The sequence below is a fragment of the Schistocerca serialis genome, chromosome 1 (assembly GCF_023864345.2).
Source record: "Schistocerca serialis cubense isolate TAMUIC-IGC-003099 chromosome 1, iqSchSeri2.2, whole genome shotgun sequence".
Lineage (NCBI taxonomy): Eukaryota > Metazoa > Arthropoda > Insecta > Orthoptera > Acrididae > Schistocerca > Schistocerca serialis.
This window is the reverse complement of record NC_064638.1, coordinates 886,855,159-886,875,551: the sequence shown is the minus strand read 5'-3', so window position 1 is coordinate 886,875,551 and position 20,393 is coordinate 886,855,159. Positions and strand designations below refer to the sequence as shown.

Here is a 20,393-nt window from a genome sequence, read left to right as displayed (position 1 = left end):
AATTGCAAATATTGGCTGTCCAAAAGAACAGACACCACATATATACAATGAAGGCAGTGACAGCCGATGATCTCTTCAGTGCAGAGGCACACCAGGCCCAAACTCTTATAGAATTTGGTGAAATGCAAAAAATAATAAAGATAATGGACAAGGGGCACTACATTCATAGTATGTGGATAGATTGAGAATTTGGGTGTGACGGGAGGTGCGTTAGTGTAATCCGTGCAGTTGGGATGGCTGCTGCATCAGGACTGTGCAGTGGTCAGTGCCTCTGCCAAGTAAACAGGAGACATGGGTTTTATTCCCAGTCCAGCACAAATTTTCACCCTTTCCCATTGATTTAAATCAATGCCCACTAAAAGCCAATGTCTGTAATTCTTTTGCATCTTAATTCATAGTTGCTGCTGGCTCAAAATAGTGTCTGTTCTTTTGGACATATCCATGGTAAATGTGATTGGTTCAAATGGCTCTGAGCACTATGGGACTCAACTGCTGAGGTCATTAGTCCCCTAGAACTTAGAACTAGTTAAACCTAACTAACCTAAGGACATCACAAACATCCATGCCCGAGGCAGGATTCGAACCTGCGACCGTAGCGGTCTTGCGGTTCCAGACTGCAGCGCCTTTAACCGCACGGCCACTTCGGCCGGCGTAAATGTGATTCTGGATTAGCTGGGTAGTACATTTTCTTTGTATAAAGGTGTTGGCAAGATGATCAGTATGTGAATAATCTTGCTTCCCATCATATATGTAGACTCCACAAGGGCCAGGGTGTTGTTGGGAAAGGGGAGGTGGTAACAGATGTCAAAAGGGAGCCCCTGTTGATGGTCAGTGTGTTCAATGCAAAGACCTCTAATAATTGGAGAAGAATGCCCAGGGAAGTACCAGATTCAGCTGAAAAGGACCACATGATGTATGCCTGGGAGTAGATGTTGAAAAACACACACACACACACACACACACACACACACACACACACACACACACACACACACACACACACACAGAGAGAGAGAGAGAGAGAGAGAGAGAGAGAGAGAGAGAGAGAAATTCTTTAAACATTTAATGTGCTAGTATTTCACCTATACCACTACATAAAGACAATTTGTAGTTTAATTTTGCTAGCAAAAATCTCTAGATGTTCTTGACTGATTTTCTTCAGATTTTTACACAATACTCCAATAAATGTTCAGACAGAAGTAGACTACATATATTTTGAATCTATGTTGTAGATAAATCCGTATTGTTATTACTAGATTGAGACAAATCATACTTCAATGTGGTTACCAAAACTCTCAAAAAGTTCTTGAGCAATTTGCTTCAGAATTTTACACATGGATAAATGTTCCTGTGGACATAGGCTGCATATGTATATATAATAGAGGGAAACATTCCACACGGGAAAAATATATTTAAAAACAAAGATGATGTGACTTACCATACGAAAGCGCTGGCAGGTCAATAGAAACACAAACGAACACATACATACACACAAAATTCAAGCTTTCGCAACAAACGGTTGCTTCATCAGGAAAGAGGGAAGGAGAGGGAAAGACAAAAGGATGTGGGTTTTAAGGGAGAGGGTAAGGAGTCATTCCAATCCCGGGAGCGGGAAGACTTACCTTAGGGGGAAAAAAGGACAGGTATACACTCGCACACACACACATATCCATCCGCACATATACAGACACAAGCAGACATATATATATATATATATATATATATATATATGTGTGTGTGTGTGTGTGTGTGTGTGTGTGTGTGTGTGTGTGTGTGTGTGTTAACTGATTTACTTCAAATTTTTACACAATATTCTAATAAACTTTCAGACACACATAGACTACACATTTTTAAATATTTATAATACGCAAGTAGGCCTATATATGCACTATGTAAATGGGAAAGGTTGAAAAATTCTTGACATATTTACTTCAAATTTTTACATGCTACTCTAATTAACTTACAGATGGGCATATGCTCCATACTTGTAACATATATATACGTGGAATGTTTCCCTCTATTATAACCATATAATTAATTTGAACCCAACAATTACGTTTGTTATTGTCGCTGTTGCATTTCGAAAACTTTCCTGTCATCTTATTTTCTCTTTCTGGTTTTACCAGTGAAATGGTAAGTCACATCATCTTTGTTTTTACATATATATATATATATATATATATATATATATATATATATATATATATATATATATATATATATATATATATATATATATATAAAATTGGGGGAAGATTGTTAAAGTAAATCTCAAAATGTTCTTCACTGATTTCCTTCAGATTTTCACACAAAACTTTGATAAGCATTCAGACAGACATAAGCTACATACAGTACTTTAAATCTATGTGGTATGACATAGAGGGTGCGGCAGCATTCATAGCATAATTTGATTTGCGTAGTACAATCGAAATGTGGTGCTACAGAAGAATGCTGAAGAATAGATGGGTAGATCACATAACTAATGAGGAGGTATTGAATAGAATTGGGGAGAAGAGGAGTTCCTGGCACAACTTGACTAGAAGAAGGAATCGGTTGGTAGGACATGTTCTGAGACATCAAGGGATCACTAATTTAGTACTGGAGGGCAGTGTGGACGGTAAAAATCGTAGAGGGAGACCAAGAGATGAATACACTAAGCAGATTCAGAAGGATGTACGTTGCAGTAGTTACTGGGAGATGAAGCAGCTGGCACAGGGTAGAGTAGCATGGAGAGCTGCATCAAACCAGTCTTAGGACTGAAGACCACAACAACAACAACATTACAATGACGTACTGCAGGATTGCGTGCCAGCTCATGCCGCATTCGTGTACTAATGAGCTGCCATTTCGAGTGTGACAGTGATATGGAGCAGTGGAATGCACAGCATCATGCTTTTGCTGTTGAAAGTTATTTCAAGAATAACGACTCTGTTGTTGCTACCCAGCATCTATTTCAGCAACATTTCAACTTGGGACTTCATGGGGAAGCTCCAGGTGGACGGACCATTGTGACGTGGGTACGTGCACTTCAAACAACAGGTTCTATTTGCAATGGCAAAGCGGAAAGAAGTGACAGAACTGTGCAGACACCAGAAGCCATGGAAAATATTCGTGCTGCACCATTGCATAGCCCAAAAATATCTGCTTGTCATCATGCGCAAACTGTGCATATGTCCAATTGCTCATTCAGGAGAATATTGTACAAAGATCTCCATTTTCACCCATATAAGCTGCAGATTGTTCAGGAAATTAGGCCTCATGATTGGGTTTCGCACGAAACATTCTGCTTAACCATGCATGATCTCCTTCACCAAAATCCACAAATGTTACACACCATACTGATGTTAGATGAAGCTCATTTCGAGTTATGTGGTTCAGTGAATATACAGAATATGCGTTATTGGAGAGGTGTCAACCCGCATGAACTGCACATCAAACCCTTGCACAGTTCTCATGTCACAATGTGGTGTGGAGTTGCTTCCTTTGGGATTATTGGCCCTTACTTCTTTGAGAATGACAGCAGTGTGGCTCTAACTGTCACCAGTGAACGCTACCTAAAGATGCTGCAAGACTTTGTTCTTCCCCAATTAGGTATGGTTGATGTGGATGTGGAACAATTATGGTTTCAACAAGATGGAGTGACCTTGTATACAGCCAGAATTTGCATGGATTTCTTGTGACAGACATTTCCCGGTAGAGTAATTTCCCATTTTGGTGACATTTCCTGGCTGCCTCGCTCACCTGAACTTTCATGTGCAGCCTTTTTCCTTCGGGGCTACCTGAAGCAGGAAGTGTTCCGAACACATTGTGCCACCATTCCTGAGTTGAAGGATCACATCAGAACTGCTGTTTGCAACGCCCCGGGGCATACGTTACCCCTCAGATTCCTAAACTTCAGCATTACTATTCATTTGCAGACTACCAACAATAAAACTGCACAGTCATTAACTCCAATTATAAATGTTACTGAAGTATTTAAGTAACATATAACACAAAGCATATATGGAAGTTAAATATTCAAAAATAATAAAATAACTACTACAGGTCAATAGCTCCTTTGACTGAAAATTTACCACAGAAACATCAAACCTGGACACAATATATAGTAAAGATGCAAAGAAAATCATTATAGTTTAGTACACTATACCAAAATGACATAATTTAAATGTGACACTTGGCCAGTCCCAAATAATGGTACAATCCCGTTTAACTGACCTTTTCCAAAATACAGAACTTACAGAAATTATTTCCTTCTTACTTTTGTACTTGTGAATCCATTCACTTCCTGAAAATCCAGAGTGACTGCCATGCCTGATTCTATGGCTAGTACTCCAAGATTGACCAATCATTTTTGATTTTCGGATGTCCATAGGCAGTTCTTAATCCATTTTAAAACAAAAAAGGACCTTTCAACTGAACATTTTGTTGCTGGAGTTCAACTGTAAGCTTTGAGTGCTGTGTAGTCATTTAGACAGACATCACTAGTTTTTTTAAAAAAAAACACACATTCTACAGTGAAATGGAAGACAGAACAAGTTGCCACCGTATTTTTTTTTTTTTTTCATAGACAATAGATAGCTTTTAATATGTGTACATTCTTCTCTATGTCAGAACTACAGATGGCTCTAAGTTTTTCTGCAGCATCATAAATTTGAACTGTTTCTAGTTTGGTGATATTAGAGAGAGATGAGAATCTTAAGTTATGTCCTTTGTAAATATTAACTCCCTTCTGTGCTTCATCCTGAAGAACTTGTATAATTTCCCAATATGACATTTTCATTCTTTTCCAGATTTCGAAATTATCTAATCCTGTTTCTTCTTCAGGACATTTGTGTTCATCTTCTGAGTCAGATGAATCATCAAAGAATCTCTTGCATTTAATATGGCATTTCTTTCTTTGATTCTCAGCATCTGTAGGACATGGAACTTATTCCAAGCTCCTGATCTCCATAAGCTTCTTTTCAGCTGAATTCATGTGCATTGCACGAAAGTGATAACTAGACCTGTCTACAACAGCTTGCAGTTTCATCATTGTTTTGCTAAACTATAGCAGAATACAATCCCTCATCAATATCATGAAACCTATCTCAATACTTCTTAACTTTCTAAGAAGACCGTCAGCTCCACTTCTAACTTTAACACTCTTATTTTCTGATATTGTTCTTAAGGGAAAAAAACAAATATTTCCATCCTGTGTTCAGACTCTTACAAACATCCTCACATGTACAGCATAATGTTGTAGACAGTGACTTCAGTGTCATACTTCTGGATTAAAAATATGTTTACAAGATGTACCATCTGCCTGTAAAATCCGCAAAGAAGTTTTATAAACCCTGAATTAACTCAAAAAACCATACTGAAGCTGTGCAGCTCATGGGTCAACTACATTTAGTGAGTGATCCCAACATGAAGTGAAGACAATCAGAGTGTTTTGGTACTTGAGTCTTGCTTGCAATCCTGAATATGTGCTAGACATGTTGGCTGCATGTAGTTCTAAAGAATTCAGAATGCTTCTCTCCATAAACATAGGAATTTTTGAACTGAGAGACTATCTTCTTTTATGTATCTAATTATTATAATTAACTGGTCATTATGGGATATATCTGATGTAGAATCTACTATGGCTGAGAAATATTTAGAAGAAATAAGTTCATTACATATTTTTTGGGTCACTGACCTCCCCATAATACATATTAAATCTTCATAAGTTGCTGGTGACAAGCATGAAGTGAATCCTTTTCCAGTGTCAGCAAATGTAGTTATATCGTCAGACAAAAAAGAATCATACTCTGCAATTAATTCCAGACACATCACGAAATTTTCATTTTTCACAGAGCAAAACACCTCTTTATCTTCACAAAATGCTAGATCCCTAGAAGCTAGCTTCAGAACTACAGAAACAACTCTTTTTTTTCTCTTTAATATGTAACTTCATGTTCACAACGAGTGAGCAACCATTTGTCAGTTCTTTTCATCTTGTTTCCCCTGTTTTTCACTTTTGTAAGATGTCTCTGTGAGAGGGAGAATTTTCTTGTTCATCTATTCATATTCCATCATTGCTACATTCACTGAAACCAGATGCTGAAAACTGAGATGTACAACCAAATAATTTACTATATACACAGAACAATGATCCTTGGCTAGGACAATATACAAAACATCTATGGTTGACAATTTCCTCATTTGCCAAAACCATCAGAAACTACTTTTTGCTTCAAAAGTGCTGAGATTCATTGGCACATTGCTGTGAGGACATAGAAAAATCTGCATTTCTGTTTTGATTAATACAATTTTTAACAAATTACTCCAGTGTCTGGTCACTGTTCTCTGAATAAAATGGGTCATTAATGAGAACAGGAAAATCCTCTGCTTTAGAACATGTAGATTCTTGACATCCTTCCAGAACTTTGAAAGCCAGAACCCTTGTTGTATCATGGAGAAGTATTTTTATGATATTAATTAAGTAGGTTGGATAGTCCTCAGGCTGAATAGTATGAAGGCTGGGTAATCATGAGCCAGATAATCAAGAGTCCACTGTACAAAAGAACCAACTTCACTATGACCAGTTAGAACTCAAATTACATACCTTAATTTTAAGTTGAGAACCACATGAAACATTGCATTGATCTGACAGCAACATAATCATGAATGGGTGAAGAATTGAACAACATGCCACATGCAAGATCTCATAGGCTATGTGTTTACATGGAGAGTAAGTCTGTGTCAACCAGAGAACGGGCTGCTTGAGCACTCAGAACATTCTATTGCCTGCTTGGTCAGCTGTGATCAAACAGAGCATGGATAGGACACAGTGATCCCATTGTCGAATCGTTCTCATTGTGAGTGAGTCAGCTGCTGGTCAGTAAACATGAGTATCAGTTCTAATGACAATGAACTGTTGCCTTTATTTGTACTCACTTTGAGGAAATGAATCAAATGGAAATATGAAATTAACACTAAATGATAACAGGGAATTTCACTATCTTTACCCAGTACTGTGGTCTTGTGAAGACTGCTTCTTCAGTTTTTTTCAAATGTCTTGTGAACAATTGGAAATGTTACAGACGCTCATTTAACCAAAAATCTCAAAAACTGAGATGAACTAGAGAAAGCCCGTAGGTTCAGAAGAAAGACTTGTCAGTTTGTTTGAGGCAAGCACATTATTTATGATGTTAATTGATTCTTCTGTCAATGCTTGATAGAACATTACTTATGACAGAACATTATTTATGGTAGAACCCATTTACTTTATTTTATTATTTATGTGGGACTGTATATTTTCAAAAACAGTAAAAACCACAAAACGTGGAACTATATGAATAAAATATAAACTGAAAAATACTATCTACACTGTGTAGGAGCAAATGTGAGCTACAGGTCAGTCATCAACATTGAAACAAACTTTTACCTTCTCATACATTTCTCTGGTGCTACAAAAGTCATTGTAAGATTCCTCTGGCTCCTAAATTACACAGGTGACATCATTTTATGATATAGTATCAGCACTACATTGTGACACTACTGAGCTGAGTGGTGCAAGGACTGTGGAGAATAGATATGGTGGTGTTTCATTGTTTAATATTGCAAGTTCAGCCTCTCCAAATACTGTGCCAGCTGTATTTTTAAATGAGTTTGTGCTTGAGCTGGGAATGTCTTGAACAAGTGTGCATAACTTAAAAATAAGGTGCCATATTGTTGAGCTCACCCTTCTCTCTCCTACTACTGTCTCTGGTGAGTTGATAATTTGTGACTACAGCTACATCTTCATTTATTTCTTTTTATTTTGGCTTTTTTACTGGATTAACTGACATTATACAGTGAATTATGCTTCTTCCTCTTGATCTCCATTGTCTGGAAATGGTCCCTCTGATACTTCAGCATTTGACGGTGTATGACATACATGATGTATGACATAGTGACAGTGTGTCAGGAAGAAACTCCAAATTATCTGCCCATGGCCCATTCTGATACTTTTTGGCTGAACCTGTTCCTCTCTTTATGAATTTTAGGTATTTGCTGTAGCAATCTTGTAGATTCTCCCAATTGGGTCAAACAGCCTCACCTGTCAGTCAAGTCACAATCAAATTATTTTATTTCATGTGATGCATTTATTACTAACAAATAGTACATTTTGTTGCAGATATTTGGCCACTGGTGATTCACACCACACCATCACTTTTTAATTCTGCATGGGGAGGAGAACTTTCTCCAGCTTAGTCAAATATGTGCGTTCAGAACTGTACAGTGTTTTATGGCCACTGTATTTTCCTCAACCAATGGAGGAAATCTGGAAGAAAAGTAAGATGAAGTTAATGGAACAGTGGCAATTTTCTAACTGATCTGGCAATATAAATGGGAACATGTTAGAATGAAGTGTGCTAAAAACAGTGGCTCATATTATTTTTGTTACAAAAGCTTGTTTTCAATTCTCCTGTTTGCAGTTATTGATCACAATTACAACTCCATGGTTATCAAGTGGGCATCTATGGTAGACACTGTGACAGCACAAGTTTTGAAAACTGCATTTTTCCATGAATTTGTATGAGGAAAATGTATTTTGCCTCGTGATGAAGGGTTTAAGTTACAGACTTGTCTGATACCCCTTCATCAGCTTTGGAAGATCCTTCGAAAGCAATTTTCAATAAACAAATGTGTAGGGGCTGTTGTTTGGTAGAAAATGCTTTTCGTACACTCACTCTGAGGTGATAAGTCATTTTAAAACCTATAAACTTATGATCCACGTTGAAGAAGCTGTTGTCAAAGCAGCATATTTGTAGCTTAAACTATACTAGAGTGCCACCAGTAGTTTTTGGGAGCACATTATTTTTTCAGCTGAACTCTATTGCATACTACAATATTCATCTGGTACTATGTCATGCGCCTGCACATTTATTTATAAACAAAGAAGACATGTGTTTTATATACACTTGCATCAGTTTTCTTCCTCATTGCCACCTTTTTCATCAAGCTTTTATAATCACAGTGTCATATATTGTGCAAAAGTACATTTGCATATATCAATTCAATCAGTCTTCCTGTTTCTGCCACCATCTAGTGCAAACTAGCATGCCATGGACTCTGTATAAAATCACAGATGCACATTGCAGGCAAGGGTGGCCTAGCATGCGCGTCTGCCTTCTGTTTGGCTGGGGCGGCACCACAGTGTCCAACACAGAGACAGCACTGGGTGCCCATGCAGGTGGCATGCATCATGTTTGACGGAGCCTTAATGTACTGGTACATGGAAGATGTTATACAGGTAGACAAGTTGTGAAATGTGAGTTTAATGATGGGTATAAATATTTGTCAACACTTTGCCAGTAAATTATTGAACACATTAATTATAATTAAAAGAAGTTTTTCAATGGCAGCATTTTGCCATCCCCAAAATTTGCTGCCCCGTGGAACTGCACGTGTTGCACCTGCTTAAATATGGCCATGATCCGACTTGTTTGCAGATTGAAACCACATGAAATATTTTCACTGGTGCTACTATCCTCACAGATCCAGTACCTGGAGAAGTCTCTCTCATATTCCATATGCCAATGATCCCAACTGATTTACCCATTCATTTTTCAGTTCCCAATCAAGGTTCCCTTGACAACACCAATAAACAAGACTCAACATCAGAGAGAGGGGGGAAGAGGAAAAAGACAGAGAGGGTGAAGGAAATGAACATAAAGAGGAGGAAGAGGTCATGAACAGAGAGACACAGAAGACAGAGATTAAGATGAACATCAGACTACCATACATATTTAGCAATTGTGAAGCATTGCTGGATTTGATGGTGTATCATAAAGATCCTAGAGACCCCTCTCAAAATATTTTTCAAGCATTATAAGAAAACTACTAAATTCCATCTGATCAGACCTTGGCAGGCCCAGTGGTGCTGACTGTCCACCGTGTCATCCTCAGCCTATAGGCATCACTGGATGTGGATATGGAGGGACATGTTGTCTGCATACCAATCTCTCAGCCTTTGTCAGTGTACAAGACTGGAGTTGCCATTTGTCAGTCAAGAAGCTCCTCAATTTTCCCCGCAAGGGTCGATTGCACTCTAATTGTCAACAGCACTCGGCAGACTGGACAGTCACCCATCCAAGTTCTAGCCAAGCTCAACAGCACTTAACTTCAGTGACGAGAAGGGAACTGGCGTTACCACTGTGGCAAGGCCATTGGCTTTCAAGCATCATACACTGATTCTAAATTCAGCTATGAAGCCACATAAACAATGCACAGCTAAATATGATTACATGGAATACTTGGGCTAGATTTCTACCTTTCTAAGAGAAACTACATAAAAAGTGAAAATTATTAGTCTTTATTCAATAGTACTCCTGCAGGCCCCTGGAGATTTATCTCTTCAGAAATGAAACTGTAGCATTGTCTTATGTGCTTGGCATTATCAGGGGGCTGCTCAGCATTATCAGGATGTACTGCTAATTGCTTCATGTTAAAATACATTCATGTCATTCAGCAGCAGGCTTGCTAATTCATACTTTGGAATTACCATTACTATGATATTTGATCAACTCCCTGTCATGACATTATAGTTCAATAAAAATTAGACTTTCATATTTACAAAGATTAATGATTATGATACCAAATTCTCTACAATTGTGTATGTGTAACTGTACCATCTAGAGTATTCATAAGACAGGCAAATGGTGACATTTTTCACTATATATGAGTATAGTATTATGTAGTGTAGCATTCCTATGAAATATTTTATAAGAGACATAAAATCCTACAGCCAAGCAGTTTGGAAGATAGGAGATGAGATGCTGGTGGAAGTAAGGCTGTGAGGATGGGTTGTGAGCCGTGCTTGGGTAGCTCAATTGATAGAGCGCTTACCTACAAAAGGCAAAGTTTGTGGGTTCCAATCCCAGTCTGGCACACAGTTTTAATCTGCCAGGAAGTTTCATCACTTAAGAAGTTTCCAAAGTATTGAAATAGTGAATGGCTGTAAATTTACCATTTGAAATCATTTACATCCTTTCACAGACTTACCTATAGGTGCAAAGCAAACAAGTTTGTAAACTCTTACTTACATAGGCATACATAGATAACTTTTATTTATCTAGAATAAAAGCTAAATTTTATTATAATTATTCCTCATCTGCATTACTCGATTATCTGCCATATTTTCCCTTTCTGTATTGCACCATTAAAAAATTACTGCTAAGAGCCATTTACAGTGTTGTTTTCTGTATGGTTTATCATTTGCAGGCTCTGTGCAATATAATGTGACAGTAGATGGTCAGTCTGCTGATCTTGTTTCCTGTACTATGTCCCTTCTGGATGCAGAAGGCCAGGTTGTAGCCAACAGTACAGGTTTCTCTGGAGAGTTGACTGTCACAAATGCCAATGCTTGGTGGCCATATCTTATGAACCCTGTACCAGGATATCTCTACACTCTTGAGGTAAGTATTCCTTTTAATTTGTTGCATCTTTGGTACCCATTTATCTGATGGTATTTTTAGAAGAATCTGTACCACACAACTGTTCACCACTCAGAAGTAACAATGAACTAAAATCTGAGGTTCAAATTCAAGAGAATTAATAATGAATTGCCAAAAACTAAGAGATGAAAGATGAGAGATAAAGTCAAAAGAAAGGATAGAATACAAACCAAAACATTTACTGATCATACTCTATTTAATCACAGCAATCAAGCAAATTCTGAGGTCTTACTTACATTTAACATAAGGAAAAAAATTGTGCCTATGACATTGTGGCAACTTCTGTCCACTTGCAGCAGATGAGGGAACAGTAGCACCAACACATATTAATTTATTGAACACAATTTTACTCTCAAAAACTGAATACACAAAAACACAGCATGTGAACTAGCCAGTATGCAAAAATGAAAGTGAAATTCAACCAAAGAATCTTTTCAGTGATAGCACAAAGGTGCTGTTTGAGTGGTCAGTAGTCACCACAGAAACAACCCTCCCCTACTAGTGTGGAACATGGGGGAGAAGCTGGACAGGAGAGCTGGACTCACCAAAGACCTGTAGCGATGTAGGAGGGCAAAGGTGAAGTCCTCTGTGAGAGCGAGGAGGTTTGTTGACCAAGGCATTGCCATGGATGGCAGGCACACAGGGACAATAATGAATAATACACCAGCACTTGAGATTTGGGCCATGACGTGGTCCTCATCTGCCAACAGCTGGAAGATGCCTAGTAATTGAATGTGGGTTGTGAATGTGTCAGGCTGCCCTGTCGGAGAGACAAGGAAGTCTACGATTTTGCTGTCTTGTATCTCAATGGACAGTTCATCTAAGTTAAGGCCCACAATATCAGATGTAAACACTGTAGATGGGATATCAGACAGAAAGAGAAGTGTCATACGGGGGCATGATGTCATTGCACCACTGCACACTTTGCACACTGTATCCTGTAAAGAGACATTTTTTGCATGATGTCATTGCACACTTCATGTACTGTATCCTGTAAAGAGGCATTGTTTACATGATGCCATTTCACACTTCGTGCACTGTATCCTGTAAAGAGGCACCATTTACACTCTCAGAGAGAGAAACATTATCGATAGTGGCAGGAGCGCCGTAGGGTTCAATTAGGCAGGGGTTATCAGCTATAGCCAGGCCATTTTTACCCTGTTCACTGAGACAGTTTGGTGTCTGCTGCTAAACAGTTTGATAATTGTGTACTGTCATTAGCTAAGGAATTTGTAAAGGCCCAAGTACGACAGCTCGAGAGATGCCCAAACTGAGTCATCAGAAAGCATGACATATTCACAGTTAGAGAGTTCTTTATGAATGAAAGTTCATTGCAGGGTGTGTGGCTTCAATCGGAGAGTAAAAATGTGAGAAATATGAGAGCATACTCATTGAACTAGAGCAGGGAGCTACCTTGAGTTGGGAGGTCAGATCTCTCTACAAACTCAGCTAGCAGAATGAGCAGTTCACTATATAGAATATCAGTGAATGATTCTTGTAGGTCCTCTTTGTGTGCAGAACAGGTGCCAAGAAGGATCCACAATGGCACATGAGAGCTGCCTTGAGAGTGTAGTGCCAGTGTTTGACAAATCCATTGTTTTGAGAGTGATAAGCAGTGGTGTGCAACTTGTCAACACAGCACATCTCAAATAGCTTGGCAAAAAAGCAAGACTCAAATAGGCAGCCCTGGCCAGTGGTGATGGAGAAAGGGCAACCAAAGTGGGAGATCCAGCAGTTGATGAAAGTATGAGCAACTGAGTTAACCGTAATATCAGATAGTGGGACTGCCTCCACCCACCTTGTGACTCAACTGACGATCAAGAATATATCTCAGAAACCTTTATAAGAAGGGAGAGGACCAAGGATGTCAATGTTTACATGTCATAGGTGACCCTTCGGGACATTAAACTGACCAAAAGATGGTTGTGCATGTTGGACAACTTTGCTTTTCTGACAAGGGATTTTTACACATGTCCAACAGTGGCAATCACAGACTCTGACTCCAGGCCAGATGAAGCCTTCAGTAACAAGTAATGTAGTGGCTTCGATGTTTGGGTGAGCAAGGTTACAAAGGGATGTGAACGCTGCTTGTCAGAGTGAAGGAGGTATGACTGGGCACAGAGAACCCGTTGAAGTATCACAAATGATTGGCAGGGAGGAGACTGGCAGTATACACTATTCAAAAGTCAATGCACATCTGGGATCCTTTTGCATGTTTGCAAGTTCAATGTCATCTTTTTGTAAGAGAGTCAGTTCATTCATGTCGAAGGGATAGGTGATGATGTTCACTCATGACAAATAATCAGTGATGATGTTATCAGCTCTGCATATGTAGTGGATATATATGGAGTTTTGACTAATTAAGTCCATTTGCCTGAGCTGTCTACGGGTAATGTGTTTGCCTGGTTTCTGGGTGGCATCTGCAAATGGCTACTGGTCAGTAAAGATGGTAAACTCATGCCCTACAATACTGTCATGGAAGTGCCTGCCTGCCCCATAGATCAGCAGGAGCTCATGGTCGAAAGTTGACCACTTGCTCTTCAAAGTTGATAGTTTTTTGGAGAAAAATCTCAGGGGCTCAGTGGTATTGGTGATGTGTTGCTGCAGGACCACACCTATCAACACACCACTCAGGTTGACAGTGACTGAGATGCGTATGTTGGGTATGGTATGTGGCAGCATAACAGCATGGGCTACAGCCTTCTTAAGAGCATCAAAAGAATAAATGTCTTTCATCTGTCCACAGTGCTCTCCTCAGGCCAGAGGTATTTTTGCCAGCCAGAGCATTGGTAAGTGGGACCTGAATGGTGTTAGTGTGAGGCAAATGTCAGTGATAGAAGTTTATAATACTGAGAAATCTCCATAGTTTACAGTAGCCAGAAGGCAGTGGGAGATTATGAATAAACTTGACACAGTCGGATGCCAGTCAGAAGCATTCAGAAAAGAAAAAAAAAAGGAAAGAAAAAACAGTATAGTGTAGGAAAGTAATACTGTCACAAGTTAGTGGTGACTTTTCATGACTGACTTTGGTACCACTGTCATGGAGTGTGGACTAGACATGGGCCAGATGTTGTTCACATTCTTTGACAGAGAGTGGAAGATCAGGATGTCATCAAGGTAGGCATATGAAAATGGAAGGCTGCATGATAAAGAATCAATAAATCATTGCCATGTTTGGGCCACATTCTTGAAGCCATAAGGCATCAAACAATATTCAAAAAGTCCAAAAGGGGTGATGAGTGCAGTCTTAGGTATGTCTTCTTTGAACATGGGAATTTGATGGAAAGCTCTGCAACAATAAAGTACAGTGAACAGTTGTGCACCATTGAGTGGTTGAGTGAAGCCCTGTATATGTGGGGACAGGCAGTTGTCCATAATGATGTGAGCATTCAGAGCTCTGTATCTCCCACAGAAATGAAATGAACCATCTTTTACAAGGATGAAGTCCATGGGGGGAAGACCAGTCGCTGTCTTAGGGTTTGATAATGCCTACATCTAGCAGTTTTTTCGCGGATGAAGTCCTTGGGGGGAAGACCAGTCACTGTCTTAGGGGTTGACAATGCCTGCATCTAGTAGCTCCTTGACAGCTGCTTTTGTGTGATGCAGTTTCTTAGGGATGAGGCGGTGGGTGAGCCATATGGTGTATGGCTGGCACTGTCATAGTACTGGTCTTGTGACAAGTACTGTTCGTAATCACTGCCACACCCATATCGTGCATACTCAAGGAAGGTGGGGTACGGCTGAGGTGCAAAAGAGAGGGCGCTGAAGAGAAACACTGAGGAGCGAAATGTCACTGACCTTAGTGTCCTTAGAGGGAGTGACACTGAAGGGGACAAGGATGTGGCTGCAGGCATTTCGACTGTGTACAATGGCTGCGCATCAGTGAGTTGGCATAGCAAATGATGATTCTGTGACAGTTGCTTGATTGCTGCATCGATCAGTTGATGAAGTTTGGTGTTGCGAGTGCTCGAGCATAAGTTCAAGCAATGACGCAATGAGGCGAGCCATCAGTGTAGAACATGAGAGAGAGAATGAGGGAGAGGGGTCATATGTATGTAATAGAGGGGTCACAGAGCTGAATGAGCATGAAGTGAGAGAACCATAGGCATAGTGGAATAAAGAGGCGGATTGAATGTTTGGTGTAAACCAAAATGTTTAAGAAAGTCAATACCAAGCACAAATTCTTTGACATTAGTGATGTGGACTGTCCAGATAAAGTCCAGACCAGAAGTGAGCTGCACTTGGATTTATGCTGTGCTGAGTATATTGATGTTAGACTTGTTAGCTGCACATAATGTGAGCATAGCTTGGGATGTGCAAGTAGGTGCCGAAGCAATACGGATGATACCAGCCACTGCACCTATATCGATCAGGAATCTTAAATTTATTGTGTGATCCAAATTGTAGAGGCATCCACCTGGTGGTGGAGATCGCGTTTGCTGACTGTTGCATAATAAGGTATGGTGTGTGGTTATCATGAACCAGGATACCTAAACCGGCCCGCAGGCAGATTTTGGATATGCACAGGGAGTGCGGCAGTTCCATGCTGCATCTCCAAACATAGTGTAGAACCAACAGAGAGGGTATGAAGGGTGTGCAGTGGTCTATACCATGTGCACACAATCTGTTGAGTTCCGTGTGGAGTCAACAGAGTGTTCGGGTGTGCCTTCGGCAGTGGCCAGAGGGGATCGTGGATCCAGCACAGGTAATGCGTGAAGGCTGCCACCAGATGGCTGCATGTGTTCCTGTCATCCTATATGGGCTCTTGGACATCCCCTGCAGGCTGGCCAAGCTGGAGGGGGGGCAGTAAAGAGGGGGGGGGGGGGGGGGAGAGGGTGTCACAGTTACCAACTTAATCATCAGAGCGGATGCCAGGATAGGTAAAAAGAAGTCTAAAAGGCTTGGTCTTTGAGATTAAGCTTGGTCTTGAAGCAGTTGGAAGCATGTGATAGCAGTTGTAGTTGCAATTCATATGGTGGTTTAATCAGCCACAGAGTCCATAGTGCAATATCAGGCATAAACTTGGCATCTACCAGAGCTCACAGATGGTGACAGAGTGGAGACAGAGTCTGAAAATCAATGCTTTCTTCATAAAAAATGTGATGAATGACTTCATGCAGTGGGCACAACAGGCATTCAATGATAGAAACCTTAACAGAGTACTTACAATGATCATGTGGGCAGAGGGCCAAATCATGATGAGATCAGTGTGGTTGTGCAAATGACTGATGAGGCAAATGAAATATAGATCATCATCCATGGTGCTATGGATACCAAATCAGGGGACCAAGAACCCTTGGTAATGACAAAGAGCTGTGGTTGGTGAAGCCTTCATTAAGCACTGCATATGAGGGCTGATGCTGCAGAGGTGCATTTCCTGAGGTCACCATTGCAGGGTGGTGGTGATGTCCACACATAAGACACTATGTGCAACTCATGAGAGTGTTGTGATCAACTGATGCAGCAACGATGATCAAGGTCATTGGTTGCAACAGTGGTGTGCATTTGTGAGGTGAGAGAGCATTGTGTGCTGTGTTGCCTGAGGCCCCCATGGAGTGAGCAAGTAGCCGCAATGCAGAAGATACAGGAGCATGATTGACCTGCACAGGTGGTACAGCAATGGCTGTGGAAAATAGTAGTGATATATGTGTATAAAATGAAGCTGGTGATCATACAGTACACTGAGGTGCATTGTGTGAGTAGTAGTTCACTATTTAATGATCACTGAACACTAGTGGCAATGTATGTTGCATACTCACACATTGGGCAGTAATACCCTGCTATCCCTCCCTCTTCCCTGCCCCATTCCAGAATTCTACTATCATTTGATGCAACACCATTACAGTCTGGCTGGAGTGACTGGAGATAGCTTTCATGTGCGCATGAGGTATGCTTGCTCGTGTGAATGTGTGTTTTCCATCCTGAAGAAGGCTTGGCTGAAAGGTCAATGTGCAACAGTCTTTTCATAATGCCTATATGCAACTCAGTGGTGAGTAACAATCTATCCTTCTCATATTATTGTTGATATTTCAACATATTTCCTCAAACAACCAAGTTTTTTTCTGGAAAGATAAACTAAATAGTCCTCTGAATCTTGCTTATCTGTCTGCTAAGGTTTTGCTTCTCCATATTTCTAATCATACCACAAAGACTTAATTAGTTTGCAAAGATGAGAAAAGGTCATTGGCGTTTTTATTCAGTGAAAACGAGAACTTTATGCCTAATCCAGCACACAGTATGTATCTAACTTTGTTCTCTCTACTTCCATTTATTTAAACACAATCACTTTCTCTTGGACTGAACAGTAAACATTCATTTAAAATAATAATTAATTGTACCCTGTTGAGATTCCTGTACAACTAACTCATTCTGCAGATTTTAACAGGTTCATGTGATATCTCCAGATGGGGCATCAGATGATATTTACAGGCTTCCTGTTGGAATACGGCGTCTCACCTGGGATAGCTCATCATTTCTTATCAATGGCAAACCCATTTACATAAGAGGTTTTGGCAGACATGAAGATTCTGATGTAAGTATTTTCATCTTCAAAGATTATGGGATGTATTTTCTCTTTTCTTTTTTGGTTACTAAAATGATGCTACACACAAGCGCGCGCACACACACACACACACACACACACACACACACACACACACACACACACACAAATATAAATATGGTACAGTTATCAATTTACTTTGATTCTGCCTCACAGTAACTGATTTACTGTCTTCCTGTGAAAAAGACTGAGATCTCCCTCAATTCAAAATAAAAATCAGATAAAACATCATCGTCCCTCTTGTATTTTCAGATTCGTGGGAAAGGTCTTGATCTTCCTTTGGTGACTCGTGATCATAACTTGTTAAAGTGGGTGGGAGCAAATTCTTATAGGACATCACATTATCCTTATGCAGAAGAAATAATGGACTTTGCTGATAAGGAAGGCTTCATCATAATTGATGAGTGCTCAGCAGTGAACATTGCGTAAGTGTCAAACATTTATGAACAGTAAAATGACAATAAATCACACAGATGCATCAATCAATTCAAAACGAATTATTACATAACATGTAAAGAATTTCAAAGTATGTACTCAATGTGGTCTTGTTTTAGAAACTATTCGGAAGATCTACTTGAAAATCACAAACGCTCACTGACTGAGCTAATCAACAGAGATAAAAATAGACCTAGTGCTATCATTTGGTCAGTAGCTAATGAGCCTCTTACTGAACTAAATGGAACAGAGGATTATTATAGGTAAGCATGCAATTTCACTAAACTGTTATTATTTTAGTTAATTTTACGGCACAAAAAAGAACCTCATGTTCACTGAAGTTGGGCTGAAGGTCATGTTGATATCTTCTTGGGCTGAATTATTACAAAAAATCAGATTTTTATCTTCTAAATATTTTATTGCCAAGGCACAAAAAATTATTTATTTTCAAAATTTTAAAAGGTTATTCAATAATTATGTACACAGTCTCCAGCAACTGCCCTAATGTGCTGCAAGAACTAGCAAAAGTTCCTGTCCTTCCTCTCATAAGATAATTGGCAGAAGCTTCTCGCTGTAGATTGAAAATAACATCACCATTACTTATGTCATAGATGGGGCTGTTTTTAATTTGTTAGATGATGGGACAGAACATATTTGCACATAATGATAGCTTGCTTATGTAGTGAAACAACAGCTAATCAAATGCACATCCTTTTCATTCATTCATCACATTTTTACTATTGAGAGTCTGAACTTTGTAATACAGGGCACAGCTACAACATTGGTAATGCAGTTGGTGACTGACAATTGTAAGTTAAATATAGGAACATAAGTTTTTCCGCAGAGTGAAGATATAGCCTATAATGCAAGGGTTCCCAAAGTCTTCCTCAAGCAGAACACTTTGAGAATCATGGTACTTTGAGAGAACACCAATTGTCTATTTTGAAGGGTATCATTTTCTTTAAAAATCAGAAAAACTTATTTTATTTAGTGATTACTTTGATTTTAACTCATTTCATAACATAATTTTTAAAACATAATTAGTAACAACTAAATGTCTAAAAAAATGCTATTTTATTAATAGTTTTTTGTGGAGCACTTATTCACTTCTCACAAAACTTCAAAGTTCCACAGAACACAGTTTGGGAAACCCTGTTATAGTGTCCTCAGTTTGGGAAACCCTGCTGTAATGTCCTGGAATGAGGTTAATTAAGAGGAAATTAATGAGACTCCACATATAAAATTTCTAGTTATCTTTATTGGCCAGTCTGATTAAATGGAATGAACATATTCAACATTTACTCTGCATGCTTTGTTCTGAAAGATGTAACCTACTATATTAATAGGCAATTATAGCTGCTGTTATTTCAATTCTCTGCTCTGGTGCACAATAACAACTTAGTAAAAGTAACAGGAACTGAGAAACCAAGTGCATTGCAGCAAAAAATCACAAATGCTGTAGTAGCCTTTTCAACATGCTCAGAATATTTATGATGAAGTGCTGATACACTAAAGAGCAACTTGATTAAAAACTCTTCAGGGTACATTATAGCACTATTCCCTCAGATAAAGACAAGAACTGACAAGGTATCCACAAAACACCAAAAGCATTGGAAAGGGAGACTGAAGCATCACTGCTCGATAACCATCTACAGCTTTTTGAGATTCATTGTATTAAGATCCCAGATATGCACATCCCTCTTGAAAGCACATCATATGTTTTCAGTAGGATTTGGATCAGTATCCTTAAAACATGGCCAAGAACCGTCATGGCTATTGCGTCTCAAAAAACCATTCTGATGTAACTGGGGACTGATGGATTGTCATTGTCATGTTGAATGCAAGGGTCTCAAACACGGCTGTAGGCATTCAAAAGAGTGGATAAGTACTGTCAACAGGTTGTGGTATCATTTGCCAGTGGATGTCACTAGGGT

At 39.4% G+C, this 20,393-nt stretch overlaps 1 protein-coding gene across 1 annotated transcript in view; it reads left to right on the top strand.

Annotated features, from left to right (window-relative positions):
- The window catches only part of LOC126444234 (beta-glucuronidase-like), a 105,490-nt gene that overhangs the window by 57,769 nt on the left and 27,328 nt on the right, over positions 1–20,393 (top strand). The window contains exons 5-8 of the mRNA XM_050090964.1: positions 11,230–11,423; positions 17,848–17,994; positions 18,277–18,449; positions 18,579–18,722. Coding sequence (XP_049946921.1) covers positions 11,230–11,423; positions 17,848–17,994; positions 18,277–18,449; positions 18,579–18,722 — 658 coding nt within the window. The remainder of the gene's footprint in view (positions 1–11,229; positions 11,424–17,847; positions 17,995–18,276; positions 18,450–18,578; positions 18,723–20,393) is intronic.